A 17805-nucleotide genomic window follows, 5' to 3' on the forward strand; every position below is an offset into this window, starting at 1 on the left:
GAAGGTTTGATAAGGGAAATATGCAAAATCATTATTAATAAATCAACAAAACGTTATTCATTAATCAAAGAAAATCAGCAGCATCATAAGGCTGTGGAACATCCAATGAGCAGATAAACTATTAATTACTGCTTTCATAGCCTCATAAACTGAATGTTAAAAAATAAATATGAAATCGATTGACTCAGAGTCTTAAAAAATGAGCTAAATGAGCTATTTTCAGACCTTTCACATCATAAGTAATGAGCAATATATGACTTGCACAATGCATCACTCGGACATTAATGCCAAAGATACGGTTTGTTTGAGGCAATGGAAACACCATTGTATTTTAAATCTAAAAACTGAATGCAATATAATGGTGTTGAATTAGACTGCAGGGCTAAAGAGGAAGCTGGGATGACACAAAGGACTTGATTTACCAGCCAACCTTCCCTCCAACCTTCACTTATGGAAGGTTGGAGGGATTTATGAGCTGTGGATAGTGACCGAAAGAATGAGTTTTCTCTGTAGGCTGGCTGAGCTGAGCCTTAGACATAAAGTGAGGACGAGTCCCTGGGGAAAACCTAGAACCTCCTGCAGGGATTATGCATCTTAGATAGTCAGGAAACACCTCAGGATCCCATCCTAGGAGCTGTACAGTGTTGGTGGAGAGTTTGGACCCCAAATAAGTGAACGAAAATGGATAGACTGATACTACCATCATACCATCAGCCTCAAACATCCAGGATCGGTTAGACGTAGTGTTAACTACAGGTTAGTGAGTAAAAAGAATAAAATGTAAGGTTTACCTGGCAGGAAATGTCTGCAAATGGTTGTAGGCCATGTGCAGAACACGAAGGTGCGTATGGCCAGTTAACATGGGAACGCATTTATCTGTCAGCCGGTTATTGGTCAGGTAGAGTTCCTGCAGGATGCTGTGGCTTTCCTCTGATAGGCTGGATGGTGGAAGGTGCTCCAGTTTATTGGCTGATGCGTTTACGCATCGTAAGCTGAAAGCAAAAAAAGGAATGTACAGATGCAATACTGCTCTCCTTTACACGGTGACATGAAAAACAGTCATGCGTCACTTTAATTACAAACTACAGAAGTGTTTTCCTGTCTCTTTGACACCATCAAAAATCTCTCCTGCTCACATCCTTGTGCAGGTTGCTTGCTTTTATCGCCTGTCATCCTTGCCCTTGGGCATCTTGTCCTCAGTTTGAATCCTATTCATCATCTCTGTTCTTCATTTTCATAGGCAAATTTAATCTTCTGGTCAGATGTCAGACACTTTATCTAAGACAAATCGCTTCCTCTCGGTGAAGAATGCTACCTGACAGATTTGAGGAATAGGTTGCAGGGCAGCTCCACCAGTTGATTGTGCTGTATATCCAAAACCTCCAGTAGAGGGCGCTCCATTCTTTCAGGCAGCTTTTGCAGCTGGTTATATCCTGCACTCAGCTTTCTTAGACTGTTGCTGCAGAACAACCTGCGGCACAAAGACCATACAGGGCGTCGGGTCAGCACTAGGACATAGAGAGCAGGATATAGATATACAGTACTGACAAAAAAACTGCTACACAAAGAGCCAGTGACAAGATGAGTCTCCCACACAACAGGCTTTTGAATTAGATGGTAGTATGCTTAACAGTCAGGAACTTTAGGAGAATGGGAGTAAGGATGAGCAAACAGCAGCACCTCTAGTGAAGCCTGTAGATGGAAATTGTGACACTTTCTGCGTAAAAAAGAAAGGAAACCTTCAGACATTGAAGGACGAACAGGAAGAGAGGGGAGAGAAATGGAAAGAGGAGCAGAGACAGGAAGGTTAACGGAGCAGATATGTGTGCGTGTCTCTGAGCTGACCTTCTAAGAGGCTACATAAAGGGGAGGAGAACGGACGAGGCTGTGGAGGTTACAGGCTATCTGAGTGATTTATGAAGCTCTACTGGGGATCGATGACTGCCGAGAAAAAGGCCCAGGAGGATAATGCAGCACCGCTCTGTAGATTTACAGGCTTTCAGAAACATTCACGGAGAGGGACAGACTCACCGCGCTGGGAGCTCAGTGATTAGGTTGTGGCTCACATCCAGGACTTCCAGTTTCTTAGCTTCACATAGCCACTCTGGCAAAGACTCCATATGGTTCCTGCAGAAAGAGAGGGAGGTGATGATGATGATCAATGACATGCACTTTGTAAAGCAAGACATGAACATGAAGTAAGATATCCAAAAATTCCTAGCAGCCCTAATTGAGAAATTTAGAGGTAGCAACTTTGATGCTCAAGAAAATATGAGTTTACACAATTTCAGATCCACTTTTCACGTCAATACAATGTTTCACTCTGGTAGATACCTGAAATCAATTTGAATGATTTTGAATTTCAGTTACATATTGGTGGCTGTACCACTGCTACCCCTCCCTGTTACCAAACTGTGACACAATAATCTATGATCTGGATTTAACTCTGCATAACGTTCGGCCATTATGAGTCATTCAGATCCTCAGACTGTAATGCTTGAAAACTTTTAAACAAACAAACACTTCTCTTTTAAATCATTTCTGTGGTTGTACCGTAATATTTAAAGCTAGAGGTATTTTGTATGTCTTGTGGCTATTTCTCACCTCGAGATGTCCATGTAAGTGAGACTGGAGGGCACGGGGCTGGCATCCAGTTGTCGTAACACTGAAGAGAGAAATCCAAATACATTGAACTGTGTGCATGATCTGTTTTCCTTACTGCTTTTTCCACTTAAGCGGGTCACGGGGGTTGCTGGAGTCTATCCCAGTAGACTTGCGGCCATGAGGCAGGGATATGTTCTGGATACATTGACAGTGTAACGCAGAACCACACAAAAGACAAACAACAACTCACGTACACACTCACAACTACGGACAATTTGGAACTGACCAATTCACCTAAGCTATATGTTTTTGGAGGTGGGAGGAAACCGGGGAGAAGCCACGCAGACACAGAGAGAACATACAAAATGTCGCACAGAACACATCTTGGAATAATCTTTGTGAGGCGACAGAGATAAATACTGCACCACCAATTGGTGAAGGTCTTTTTTTCATCCACACATGATTACCCTCACAAATAACATGAAGACCTATTTGCCAAAACCCACCGTTGTTGGAGGCGTGGATGCCTTTGAGCAGGCATCCCTTGACCTTGAGGCTAATGATGCTGTTCCTCTCGCAATGAAGCACTTCCAGCTTGGGGAAGACAGAGGCATCCAGCTCCGTCAGCTGGTTATCCCTCACGTCCAGCTGGGTCACGTGCCTCAGCAGGTCAGGCTCATCTGGCACCATGCTGGAGATTTTATTCAGCCTGACAGGGAGAAGGGGGAGACAAAGGTTCACCTGACTGGATCAGGTGGAATGACACAAGCCGTGGCTTTTCTTGAAAAGCAGCAACCAATGCCGCAGGTGACGGATGGTACCCAGGGAATACTCAGCATTTTCTATTGTTCACCACATCGACTGGATTGTTTTTGGAATAAAAAAAACTGAGAGCCCATTTTGAGTATTATCATTGGTCTGTCATTATGCACTATGAACTTTGTATATGTGAACAACAAGTAAAAGAAAAATAACATTTCAGAATTTGGAGAGGAGAATTCAATGTTTATATATTTTGTTTACACTTCATTTCAGGATTAAACATTTCCTAAATGTCTGAGGTGCTGTTCGCTTCTATTTGAAACAGTATAATTTCCCATTGACCCAACTTGGGTGACAACTACTGATTGACTGTTTTTTTTATTTAATTTATCCCAAACGTAACCTTATCAATGAACTTCTTAATGCCTCGCTTCATATTCTAACCTCAAATCATCTTGTGTTCAAAATTTATTACTAAGTTATTGTTGGACAAAAAAATAATCAGCAACAGTTTTGACAATGAAATGATACATTTTAAACAATTCTTACTGAACTGGCCAAACTGTGAAACATTTTTTCAGATACAAATGAAGAGAAACAGCAGCACTGAGATGTAGTGACTTTAGCCAAAACAGGTGAGAATGCCAGAAAATGTATTAAAATGACGTGTTCTATTTCTGAGTGAAACATTAACTGAAACAGTTCAAGTCCCTCCAGTCACTTAATAAACAGTGGGAGGACAACTGATGGAGCCTTGACAGGCAAATGATTTCCTGAGTCCGTGGTGTCGGCTTGTGTTCAGTGTTAGTCTTTGTTTTTGTTTCCAGCATTAGTGGGTTTGACACGCGTCACTTATTTTTCTTTGGACAAGCATGACTGAGGATATAATATTATACGGTGACACAGTGATACTTGTGTTTGATAAAAATTAAAAAACTAAATTTCTAAAGAACCTTTAGAATAATCTTTGATTATGTGATACCTTAGATCGATGTGTTTGACACGTAGGAGTCTAAAATTCTGCAGCGTGAGTGTTTCTAGGCTGTTCCCAGCCATACACAGCTTCTCCATCGAGGCCAGCTGCTCCAGCACCTGCGGGACATGCTTGAACTGGTTGAAGGAAAGGCCTACGTAACTTAGCCTTTGGAGGGAACCCAGTTCACTAGGAAGCTCGTCTAGACTATTACCATCCAACAGGAATGTCTGCAAACTGAGAGTAGAACATGGCATTAGACGGCTGAACTTAAAATAAGGATTTTTCTTAATTTGCACAAATTCAGTACGCAGCATACAACAGAGAAAAACAACACTGTTCTAACTTCCGCTTCACCATTAATAATACAGTGGCTTTGGCGGCGGCGGTGTCTCAGCGGTAGAGTAGGTCGTCGAATGTTCTAAGATTGGCGGAAAACACCCAGAGTGTGAGCTGACAGGTGGAGGTGTCAGCTCACCTCCGGAGCACTGTCGAGGGACCCTTGAGCAAGGCGTCGTCCCCTTTACAAGTTGCTCATTGGAGGTACATCACGAAGGAGCTGCCTGCCACTCTACCTCTCCCTCACCTGCATGCCCACAGGCCCCTGTGTGTGTGTGTGTGTGTGTGTGTGTGTGTGTGTGTGTGTGTGTGTGTGTGTGTGTGTGTGTGTGTGTGTTACGGGCCTGTACAGATTATATAGATGGATGTAAACTACTAACCTGTGTGTAGAATGGAGTCTTAATTTCCCCTCTGGGCTCAATACAGTTAATAATTTATTTTTTTTTAATTCTTAAAACTATCGTCCAGCAGATGGCAGAAGCAGCACAAAAGCCCTCCTGGACACTTCAGGAATGTATAGACAGAAGGTCAATGCATGAATTATCAAATAGGACATCCTTATTTTCTTTAAATTATACACATTTCCATATTTTGCTAACTCTTCTTTAAGGAAAACAAACTAATAAAGGAAAGCATACGGATCAAATTTGTTCCTTGTATTTGAAATCATTGGCTCAGAAATGAAAAATCTATGGGGCTAGAAACTCTAATTCACTTTATTAAGTAATTTAATGGTTCATTAAAGGAGAAAAGTAGTACAGACAATAGAGTTCTAATATACACGATGAAGCTCGTAGAGAAAAGCAAGAGTGTGTGGACAAATTTTGATTCTCCACAGCAGACTGACGCAATACGATGCAGAACAATCAATGAAAGTGAGAAAATAAGTTGATGTTTCAAACAGCTGAGCAACCTGAACCTGCTTGCACATATTCAGAAAAACAACTGTAAGGAAACCCTAAATACAGTCTACACACTATATGTTTCAGCTCACATGCTGAAACTAGCTAAGTTTCACTATGTCCATGTTGCTAGGTAACTTCCACATTTGACTCGGTAAACTTTTGACACTGAATCAATCAAAAATGTGGTAGCCTTGTGAAAAAGTTCAGTGGTTTCCCAGCCCCGAGGTGGCATTGGTGTAAGCAAACAGGGGCTTCAAATTAACAGTTAGGATGGTGCAATAAGTTAAAGAGTCAGATGATTACAAAAATCACAAGGCAAGAGTTGGTAAAGGTAAAGTAAACATCCAAAACAGGGTCAATGAAGAACAAAGAACAACTAAAGTGTGTTTAGAACAGGACGGCATTATGTTTGAACTTTAGATGTATATTAGGTCTCCGTTACCTCAGCACAGATTTTCTAATCACAGATAAAAGCAGGTTTGTATCCTCAATAAATCCCTGCTGGTACTCACTTAGTCATGGCTCCTACAGAGCAGGGGACAGAGGTCAGGTAGTTACAGCTGAGGTTGACCTCCGTCAGCATGGGGATGTCACAGATGGCACGGGGGAACTGACTGAGGTGATTGTTGGACAGGTTGAGGCTCCGCAGACGAGAAAATCTAGAAAAATAAGATTAAAGTATTAATAGCAACAAAAAAGGGGAGGTAGAAGAGAAAAAGAGGAGTGTGAACAAGTGATTGGAAAATGTAGATTTAGAAGATATTCATGAATATACTGATTAACACATCCACGAGTATTGTTCTTAGTTTAAGTGACAAACAAACAAAGCCAAAGCTTTTTTAGCAGGGCTTAAGGGTCACGTTTCATTGTTGAGCAAACAAGTGCAGCATCGACGTCTGTGTTGTTCATTCAAACATGGGTGACCTGCAGTATTTGGAGAGGTGTCCTATGGCAGAGAAGTGACCTTCAGTTGGTCGACCCTATGGGATGTGGAGGATTAGACAAGGTTCAGCAGGTAAAATGACTCTGGGGACTGTCTTCATTTATCCCTCCGCATATATACAGGAACAACCATACAACTTCTTATCACCTATCACTGCCACAGAGAGAACACCTATGCCAAGCCGGAGGTTTGGCAGTTTGCCAGGTTAACACCGCAGGCTGGAGCTGCTTAAACTGGCAAAACTTGATTTCCCTCCCTATACACACACAAAGGTTACACACACATGCGTACAGTATATCACAGTGATGGAGAAAATGCCAAATGAGATGTCAGGGCTATTGATTAGGTAATTCCATCTGAGGGTGACGCCTGCAGGCAGTGTGTGTGTGTGTGTGTGTGTGTGTCTGTGTCCATGAAAATTTCTATCCACTGCTCTGCAATCTGCTGAGTAATGCTCACACTCACTCCTCTGAGTGTCTGCCGTCTGTATCATGACGTCCCATCATGCCATTTGAGTACTTCCTTTTCACTACTCTCCTTGTCATGCTGGATTAATGGTGTTCATTTACAACACATGGGATGTTGTTTCAACTGAAAGGAAGACTGAAAATTATCCCCAAAATTAGATCCACGGAACCTTTTGGTTTGGTTTGCTAGCCAGCGACTCCACTCCCATCAACATAAATCCATTTAAACATCAGTATTAATATTAGATGTAGTATAATAATATGTAGTATAATAATAACTTTTTTTATAAATTGTGACCACTGTGATGTAAGGATACGTGATAAGTTAAGTCAGGAAGTTAGCATGGCTGCGCAGTGAAGAAACAGCATCAGTGCAACATGCAGAGACAACAACAGTCTCTCTAACTCAATTTGGCAACACCGACAATAAGTGCAAGGTGTGGCTCACTTCTATCGCAATGGTTTGGGATCAAAAGGTCAGACATTGCTCAAATGGTTTCCCTCAATCCTCAACGTTTTTTCACCATCTCCTCACAAACAGAGCAGAAAGAACACGAAAAGAGTCATCTGACCACGACAGATGAAAAGCAGCCGAGGTGCCATAACTGGAACACATACAGCTGAGCGAGCCCTCTGGTAAGAAAAGGAACAGATGGCAAGACATAAGAAATCCAGCCACCACATTTAACTTTTTCATTTCCCTTTATGCTTTCAATACATCCCTTTAAATAAATGGTCTTTCATTTCCCTTTATGTGCAACAATTTATACCTAACACAACTTGATAAATTCACAACACAACTTGAAAAAGGCTTAAATGTCTGCATGGATCCTCAGATATTCCTTACAGAGAGTGGTGACCTCTGTCTCACTGATGCATGCTGGGAAGAAAGCCCTCTGCTAAATGAAGGAGCTACTGTTCCGGACAGCCGATTGTGTAAATCTGATTGGCAAATCACCCACCAGTTAGTGGCTGGCCAGAGACACATGGGGGAGGGGTATTAGAGGCAGCAGGCATGTAGTAGTTGAACACATTCCAGTCCTCCTGGAAAAATACAAAGTACTGTGACCCCATGTTGAATGTCAGAGAAAGCCAATGTTTATCCTGAAACAAAAACAAATGAACACAACTGTCCTCGATATAACACTCACACCTGCACACAAATCCTGCATGTCGGGCACAACTGCATTTGAGTTGAGCTTCTTTGATTCTATTGGGTGCTCAGCAGGCAGTCTTTATTCCAGCTATCATCTCTTTCTCTATACTGATCTCATACTGAGTCAAATGCAGATGCACCTACTTGTGGGTTTTAACACATTTGCCCCGTAAGGGGAGCTGTGCATCAATCAAAGGTTTATAAAGTAGTCACTTCCTTGTATCAAAGTATTTTTAACACCAGTGACTATTTCGATGAATTAAAAAGACATGAGTCAGAAGACAACACTTTATGATCTCTTAGAGAGACACGTTTAGCGTGCGGCCACATCAAACATATGAATGCACATTCCTGATAGCACACGAACTGAAAGAACTGCAATGACACTACAGTATATGTAATGACCCAGAATCACTAGCCTACAGCTTCTTCTTCTGTTGTGCACAAGCGAACCATATCTACATCTACATTCTGCACACATTGCTAGTTCACTCTTAGGAGTTACATGATTTTCTTAGTTAAATTGTAATAGTATTCAGAAAGAAGGGCTGTGACAGGTGTGTACATGCAATATACACATTGGATATGAATATCAATATCCTGGTTGTATGTTTTAATGTAAGACCACGATAAGCATGCAGCAGATGGTGGTGGTGGTGGTGGTGGTGGGGGCAGAGAAAGAGACGAACAAGGCTCTGGGCTTGTTTGGCCCAGCCTGACATAGCACAGCCCTGGCTATCAGCTTTGGCCAAGAGTACCAATGGCCCCAGTCCGAGACTGCTCAGGTTGATGGGTTGCAAATTGTAACCAAAAGCTATAGCTGTTCAAACCAGTCAGCCATGACCTGCTGTGTCCTGTGAAGCCTCCCTGCATTTGTCTGCCCAGCTCCGGCTGGGCCAAAAATTAAGCAAAGCTTTGCTAAACCTTATCAAGTCTCATTTTGCCTGAAGCTGAAAAGACTCCTTGATCTCTGTTGCCTCCACAAGCCCATCGGCATAGCAGTCAATTATCTTTTTATTAGAAGCAATTGATGCCCCAGATGTTGGTAGGTCTACTCTAAAAACTTCAAGGCCTTTTTTTAAATATGAATTTCATGCACTCTTGTTGTCCATCGTGCACCAGCATTGTACCCGGAGTGTTGCTTCACCTCTCGCACGTAAGTGCACTGGGATAGGTTCCAGCAACCCTCATGACCCTCGAATGCGGCAGAAGCGGATAAGATGGATGGATGAATGAATAAATAAACTCTTGTTGTCTAAACTGACTCCTTTTGTATGTGAAGCATATCTGTAAACACAGACCCAATTTTTTTTAGCCTACAAACTTAACTTTCTAACTATGTAACAGAAAACACCCTGATCAGAAGCCATATGTGGTCTCGTTAAGCTTATCCCAACAGTAATAATATGAATCAATGAAATTGTTGAAAACCACTTTTATATAAAATTAAATATTACACAAACTCCCTTTATTTATTATGCAGAGAACTTCCCTTCCCAGCATTTCATGTTACATTACGTACATCACCTGACTGATGTCTTTGAATGTAATTAACCTGCATCTCCCCACCGATATATTTGCATAAGCTCACTTCAAAAAGTCTCACACTGACAGACAATGGCAACGGATTCTGAGTGAAACTAGCTGGCTAGCACAAACAGTCTGTCCAGCTATGGTTTCTGTTTGGAATGGGACAATCAATGTGGTATCCAAAATGCTCCTCAGGCATCTGACAAAAAGGCTCTTTAAGTAGCTACATAGAGTTCTGTTCATGTAGTCAGCCAACAGAACTCACTTCTCTAAAATTTCTTTTCCACTTGCTCTTTTGACAGGTTCCTTTTCCTTTAACATGAGCTCTTTTTCCAATCTCACCATTAGTTAGCTTTCTTTCTCCAGTTAACCTGCTAACATTAATCTACGGCTTCACAATGCCCGCCCAGCACAATCCATGATTTGCCAACACAAAGTTGTTACGTCACCACGTTGATTTTTGACTGCGTTGGGTGCGCTTGGTTTATAATACCAATACATTTGTTTTCATATGTTCGGTATGAAGTCTGATATTATTGTTTTATTGTGGAATTTCCGCGGGTTCCTGCTGGTTTATTATAATTTTCAGGGTAGGAAAGCAGTTAAATGACTGACTGCCCTATGCCTCCATTTTATCTATTATACTGGGGTTAATACTGTATTGCCATATTTGCTTTAAAATTAAATGAAAAGCTTTTAAAAAGTACATCCACTTCTTTCTTTTCCATCACTGATTGTTGCAACATTCCCCCCCAGTTGTCCTTCCAGTGTTTACTATAGATGCAGAGCTACATTGTACCTCTGCAGCTGTTGTAGCTGCTGGTCTGCAGGCAGGAAGTTTTGTTTGAGGTTGAGGTGGGTGAGGTCCTGGCTGTAGAAGAGATTGTGTGGAAGTTGCTCCAGGCTGCAGCAGGACAGATCTACTGAGTTGATTCTCTGAGACACCATCTTAATGGAGGTGGAGAGGATTGTGGAGGAACATGAGAGGAGTAGAGAGATGAAGAAACAGAAGAGAAACGTGGCGTTAAAAAGGATTATCTCTACCACACATGACTTCTACTGGTGCGTAGGATGAAGCTAAAGGGTCAAATACCAATCATTTTAAGATTAGGGTATTGGTAGGGTCAAAGGGAGAGTCCAACTGACCTGACACATTACATCACTGAGTAATCGAGTTAATTGCAGGTGCATTAATGAGTTTACACACAAAAGTGGAAACGCATTAGCTGCCACTGACAATTAAATGACAGCCTTAGAATCAGCTCGATCTTAAAGGAGGAAACCTACAGACTGTGAGGTCAAGCTTTTCAGTGGAGCTAGCTAGAGGCTGAGCAGCCGTCATTGGGGCACGTGCCGCCTCTATCCAGGCTTCTATTCTGAGTGGCCCTCTGGGTGCTGGTGACACACATGTCCCTGTTAATATTTAGAAAAGAGGTTTTCTGGCTCTGGCCCACTTGACTCTAAGTGGGAGAAAGAAGAGAGCCATAAGTGTTTATGTGTGTTAGTGCACCCAGAGTCACGTTACATACTACGGAGCAGAGGGTACTGAGATGTTAGCAGTTTTCACTCCACTCAGCTCAAGCGAGCGATGTTGAATTTTTATAATTCCACTTACAGTCACTCACGCTCTGATATGCAATGCAATTGACCCATAAGTAGAGTTTGGGAGCATATTCTCATGTTCTCCTTTCTCCTTCTCCAGCTCTCATGCATTGCAAAATCACACACGGTACCTTGGCAGCGTGTCTGTGCCAGCGCAGGTGCTCTGTGAAGCTGTCAAAGCTGACGTAGTAGGTCTGACTCTGAGGCCCTGCTGAGCTGAAGGCCAAGCAATGATTGTGCTTCTTCACCTCCTCCACCTGCAGGATGACACACACAGCAGCGACATCAGAGACTGATATTGACACCTCTAAATATGAACTTCTCATTGGCTGTTGAATTAATGTTAGTTGGTGGGAATCTTCACACAAGGACGTCCTTTTAGATTTTGTTTGATACAACTTTCGTTAAAGGAAAAGATGCTTGATGGCGGCAGTGAAGAAACATCCAGTCAATCGGATGGCTCACATGTGAAAATATGCAGCATGCATGATTATATATTGAAAACATGCATGACAAGAGTGAGTAAATGTGCAGAAGTCTGTGTGAATGAATGTCTCACCAGTTAGGTTTTTTTCAACTGAATGCTGGCACGCAAACACCTAAGCTCACCGCACAAGGGCATATGCAGAGGCAGCATATTGATGAATGGTTTACTACAGGTCATGTTGCATGAAATGTTTAGAAACTGGGTGTGTCAGGGCACAAAGCTGCTTTCCTGTTCTGCAGACAGGTAGAGATTACACTTCAAGAGAAGCGGTAAGAAATAATTTAGCAGCTGTGAAGAAACACAGATCCATAAAGCAATAAATGGATAAAGGTCATTTTTGTGGTGACGCTGACATTGCTAAAAGAGCAATGAAAAACGGGCCATTACGCGAATCATTACAACATATTTGGTTCTGCATTAGAATTAGACAAAAACACATTGAAATACTTTCACTATTAAAACCTGGCTTGCATCAGTTCCTTCTGACCTTGTACCAAAAAAACAAAGCAGGGAGAATGACTGGATTCCACTGCTCAAGACGAGATATTATCAAAAAACAAACATCACTTTGTAGGGAGAAATAAGAATGACTTATCAGGTTACTCTAGAGATAGGACATTATGAGTTTATGATCCAAAGCACAAATTACATGTTGTCAGTATAAAAGATCTAAAATGATTGCATGATGCCAGCATTGCTCCAATCCTGCATTTGCTAAGACATACTTTTCCTCCAATGAGCGGTAGGATGTGCATCTTTCCCGTCTGGCTCTCCTTGATGGAGGAGACGATGAGGCAGGTGCCGCACAAGATGACCTGCCGTCTGGTCCAGCGATTGACGGGCAGCTGGAGCTTCCCTTTCCGAACGTTGTATGTCCCCGACAGCTGGACCCGCTCAGTGTTCTCAATGCTTTGGGGCTTCCCTGCAACAAAAAGAGATGTGGTGAGCACAAGTCTGTCAAAAGAAAAAATTAATGAATGTCACACAAGTTCAAACACGTACCAATAAAAATTATGTTAAAACCAAACAGGACTAAGAGACTCTTCAGTCATGCTAGCCACAATGTTGAGCACAAAATGTTTTTCAGCTTCAAGCCAGTGTCTAATACTCTGATATTTTCTAATGAGCTGAAAAGACAAAGGTCAGCTGACGGTGAAAACTATTACGTGTAAAGAAACATGATGGACAGATTCTGGACCTATTGTGAGGTCATAAAATGTTGAAGGAAGTATTAAGGTATCTACAAATTCATTGCAATATATGCTTTGACCTACATGTACCAACCTCAGGATGGTTCAAAAGAAAGCGTTAAATAAACAGAAGTCATTACCATACAACAATGAGGGAAACATGAACCACCTAATGTTTCACTTAATCTGCAAAAAAATATTTCAAAAAATTACTTCCAGGTCATGAAATTCAGTGGACTTCATCCCCTGAGGCCAGTGAATGCTGAGGAAATATTTTATTTTTGACAAACAGCTTTCAACCATCCAGTGAAAAATGAGACTAGACTTTTGTTGTGTCATTGTACAAAAAAACAACAACAGCGAAATATACACAATGAAAATGTCTGTTGCTTGGCTTTCGGTGAACAGAATTTTAGAAGGGAGCAGTTTAAAAAATAATCTATTGTCTTACTGTACATAATTACAACATGGTGTGTGTAAAATAGTGCAGGTCAAACATAATAAACAGAATAACAGTAGAAACACATAGGTAGCAGCATCACTGGGAACATAAAAATATTGTCCATGATTAGAGAAAGTTATTGGTATTGAACAGGCTGATAGCCAGGGGGAAGGAACTGCTTCTGAGACTGGCTGTTCTGCAGCTGATGCTGCAAAACCTTCTACCGGACACCAGGGGGGTGAATAGTCTAAGGTGGGGATGGGTGGGGTCGAAGAGGATCCAGCTCTGGATAAGCAGCAGCTGTCTGCAATATCTTGGATGGGGGGGAGCAGGGTTACATGATCTCTTTTGCTGTCTTCACCACTGCACACTGTATGTAGAGACTTCAAATCTGAGGCTCTTCAACTCCTGGACCACATGGCCAGTTAGTCAGTAGGCTCTCAATGGTCCCTCTGTAGAAGGTGGATAGAATGGGAGGTGGCAGGGACGTTCTTGCTGGGGAGGGGGTGTAGAATGACCAGCCGAGGTTGTCAGAGATATGTACGCCCAAGTACTTGTTTGTATTCACAATTCCAACGGTTGTGTCGTTGACGAGGACGAGTGTGTGCCTGGGTCTGGATCTCCTGAAGGCAACAATGATCTCCTTAGTTTTTTCCACTCGTTCAGGATCAGGTTGTTCACTTTACACCAGTTCAGCAGGTATTGAACTTCCTCCCTGTAAGCCAGTTTGTCGTTGTCCTAGATGAGGTTCACAGCTGTTGTGTCATCCGTGTATTTCAACATGCGGTTATTATTTTACCTGGGACTACAGTCGTGGGTCATGAGCATAAAAAACAGGGTACTCAGGATGCAGCCTTGGGGGGGTCCCATGTTCAGGGAAATGATGCTGGAGTTGTTGTTACTCACTCAGACAGACTGGGTCCTGTCAGTGAGAAAATCCAGCAGCGAGTTGTGCAGGGGGGTTTTGAGGCCCAGAGGCCCCAATTTGCATATCAAGTCGAGGGGAGATGATGGTATTAAATGCCGAGCTAAAGTCCAGGAACAGCATCCATACGTGGGTGTTCTTCTCCTCCAGGTGTTCCAGGCTCAGGTGGAGAGCAGTGGCGATGGCATCCTCAGTGGAGCGGTTGGGCCGGTATTCAAATTGGAACGGGTTGAATGATGGGGGGAGTACGGAGATGTGATCCCTAACCACTCTCGAAACCACCCTCTTCATAATGAAGAATGTGAGTGCAACAGGGCAAAGGTTGCCAAGACATGTGATGACTGATTACTTGGGCAGAGGAATTATGGTAGCTGATTTCAAACATGGACAACAGCCTGGTCCAGTGAGGCATTAGTCTGGTCCAGTGAGGCGTTAACCTGGTCCAGTGAGGCGTTAGCCTGGTCCAGTGAGGCGTTACCCTAGTCCAGTGAGGCGTTACTCTAGTCCAGTGAGGCGTTAGCCTGGTCCATTGAGGAGTTAGCCTGGTCCAGTGAGGAGTTAGTCTGGTCCAGTGAGGAGTTAGTCTGTTCCAGTGAGGAGTTAGCCTGGTCCAATGAGGTGTTAGCCTGGTCCAATGAGGTGTTGGCCTGGTCCAATGAGGTGTTGGCCTGGTCCAATGAGGTGTTGGCCTGGTCCAATGAGGTGTTAGCCTGGTCCAATGAGGTGTTAGCCTGGTCCAGTGAGGTGTTAAAATAGCACTAATAGAGAAATATACCCAGGGGTTGGCAGGAGCGCTCTCACCATAACACTGTCACAATACCCAGTTAGCATACGATGTTCATACAGTGAGCACATCTGTCAGCCTCAGACGCCCTACTTAGCACGTGGAATTGAATAGTCCGGATTTGCAGTGCAGCTTTACATTAATACAGCATCACATTCAAAAGAACACTCACCAATTCTAAATTATGCTCTTCCCATTGTTTTGCTACCTTTATTCAGTTCTACTCATCTGTCTACCTTTCCTCTATGCCTCGTCCTCTCGCTTCACTGCCATCCTGCCAAACCTGACTGTCAGGCTGCTTATCAGGCGTTCTGTCAACCAGGCTGTCTTATCGTTCTGCCGAAACATCCACCTGCTTTCCGTCTTCCTCCACCTACGCAAGAAAACTTCCCCAGGCTGGCTCACTCTGTCCATCCCCCTGTCATTTCTCCTCTATCTGGCTGCATTTCAGTTTCCCCATTCTTTGGGCAGGTTTCTGTGTTTATGCTTGCAGCATGTTTAACCTCACTATTTTCTCATTCGGCCTTGAGATACATGGAGGTTTTCCTTTCCAAGTGAGAGATGGCCTTAGAAAATGCCTTGCATTCCATCGTACTGTAAACACGATGCATCCATCTTGAATCGTGTCTTTCACACTTCACTCTAAAAAACACACAAACGCAAGCAAACGGGAGGCTGAAGGTGAGTTAAAGAGTAGGAAAAAAAGAGTCAGAAGAGTAAGGAAGTGTGAACTCTCCTACTCTCAAGGGTTTAAATAATTCAGGCCTCACATGCAGGCTGTAAGGTTAAAGCAGACTAGTGTCGACGACTGTGTGGCATGCTGCTCTCCTCTCATCAGCAGAGCCCGATAACGTTGTAACTAATGGTCTTCTTATCTGAGCTGGTGTGGCCGAATCTGAAGTCAAGACATGCATCCATAGTTTATTTGAATGTGACATTCACCACTGAATGCACATTGTCGTCTCATTTATTTTAAAAATACAATAAAATAAAATGAAGAAAACAACAGCTGCTGAACCCTGACCTTTCCTCCATGCCACGAGCTAATCTTGTGTTCGCAGAAGAATCAATAATCTAGTTTGCCAAACAATATTTGACTTTTGACAGTTATTAAACGTAGCTCATGAGTCATCACTCATGGTGATTACAAAGGAGAGATGTCATGATCTAATCACAAAAAGCCTCTGAATTACTTAACAAAAGGCAGAGATACAGCGATCTGCATGTGTCTGTCTGCTCCACCTGGAGCATATCACACCAATTGCACACTGCAACGATGCAATAGCGAGTCAAATACGGTCCTACATAGCCAAAGCAAGCCATTCTGTTTCAGTGAGAACAAGAAAGACATTTGCAATGTATTGCTACCATTGTTCTAATATTGCACTTTTAGGTTTGTCTTTAAATATCTGCCACATTGTCTTTGTCACTACATTATTAGCAGATCCACCTAAGCGTGTGGGTAGCTTGCAGCTTTAAGGAGAAAATATCCAATTTGCAAAATTGATGGCAGAAGATTTAAAGAAGCATTAATACCATTTGAAGGTGTCTTAAAAAAAATGAATTTTTTTAGTTGTCAAAGTTTGCACCGCTCTGTCTGAGCAGACTGAAAATTAGACACAAGTGAGTGCTGCGCTCCTCAATACTGCACTCCTTTCAATTGCTTATCTCCACATTCATTTAATTGCTCTCAAGAAACAAGCAGAGCGTGGAAGGAGAGAATGCAATTGGAAGGTTTTATGTCTCCTTAAAGGTTCATCATTGCCGTCCACTTCTCATAGAAAAGCTATTAAATGAAAATGTATTTGCACTGTTGTGTGTTTGTGTGTGTTTTTGTGTGTTCTGCAGGGTGTAGGGATGGGCAAATATTTTGGGGTCTTTTTTTTGCTAGTTTTATCCATTAAAACAAGTACAGTGGCATTTTATTCACCGACAAGGGGCCAATTACTAACATGCAACAGAGACATGTGTTATACAAGTTCACCAAATATAAATCATAATTATAAACTCTTTTTGCAGGCCTTTTTTGTCTACAGATGGTCTGTTTTCTGATATAACCTAAACCTAAGCACACGATTGTACACAAAAACTGTTTCGTAAGGTGTCTGACAACTATAACAGGTGTCGCTCATCGTTTTACTGCCAAATGAAGTGGTTTAGATATATGGCTTCAACCGGGGACTGAAGCTTCCTGTTGGATGAAACATTGGGAAGAAAAGGCAAACAGATAAGAAAAATTAAATTTTGAAAAACATTTGTCAGTATGTAGCTAAAAAGCAAAACTTTAATAACAATCCATTTAAAGTTCTTCAGCAGTTCATGTTTCAATACCTGTTGGATGAAGCTGATGAATTGTGCCTAAAGTGTAGCTGCTAAACCTATATATACACAACGTAACAAGTTCACCTGAACCTTAAATTCTAGAATTAGCAGAAAAGCCTATAAGAGCTACTTGAAAGGAACAGGTTTGATTCAATGCATTAAATCCAACCCCAAGTGAAATATGCTGATGGAGGGCCAAGCTGAACAGTTTAGCTGAGCAGACTGGTTACCCCTTCCAACTTTGCTGGCTAGCCAAGGTAACCAGCAGGCTCAAATTTTCAACACTGAGCTTTGGGAAGGGGTATGTGTTGCATTAGACAAATTATTCACAAGCTTTTAGCCTCAATATGTCACATGGGCATATTCCTACTATT

General features: G+C 42.3%; 1 protein-coding gene across 1 annotated transcript in view; it reads right to left on the reverse strand.

Annotated features, from left to right (window-relative positions):
* The window catches only part of phlpp1 (PH domain and leucine rich repeat protein phosphatase 1), a 49834-nt gene that overhangs the window by 4280 nt on the left and 27749 nt on the right, over positions 1–17805 (reverse strand). The window contains exons 2-11 of the mRNA XM_068340730.1: positions 12494–12690; positions 11413–11538; positions 10479–10627; positions 6096–6242; positions 4349–4576; positions 3111–3313; positions 2605–2665; positions 2032–2127; positions 1316–1471; positions 792–992 (exon numbers count right to left, since the gene is read on the reverse strand). Coding sequence (XP_068196831.1) covers positions 792–992; positions 1316–1471; positions 2032–2127; positions 2605–2665; positions 3111–3313; positions 4349–4576; positions 6096–6242; positions 10479–10627; positions 11413–11538; positions 12494–12690 — 1564 coding nt within the window. The remainder of the gene's footprint in view (positions 1–791; positions 993–1315; positions 1472–2031; positions 2128–2604; positions 2666–3110; positions 3314–4348; positions 4577–6095; positions 6243–10478; positions 10628–11412; positions 11539–12493; positions 12691–17805) is intronic.

Source organism: Antennarius striatus, chromosome 18, assembly GCF_040054535.1.
Source record: "Antennarius striatus isolate MH-2024 chromosome 18, ASM4005453v1, whole genome shotgun sequence".
Taxonomy (NCBI): Eukaryota; Metazoa; Chordata; class Actinopteri; order Lophiiformes; family Antennariidae; genus Antennarius; species Antennarius striatus.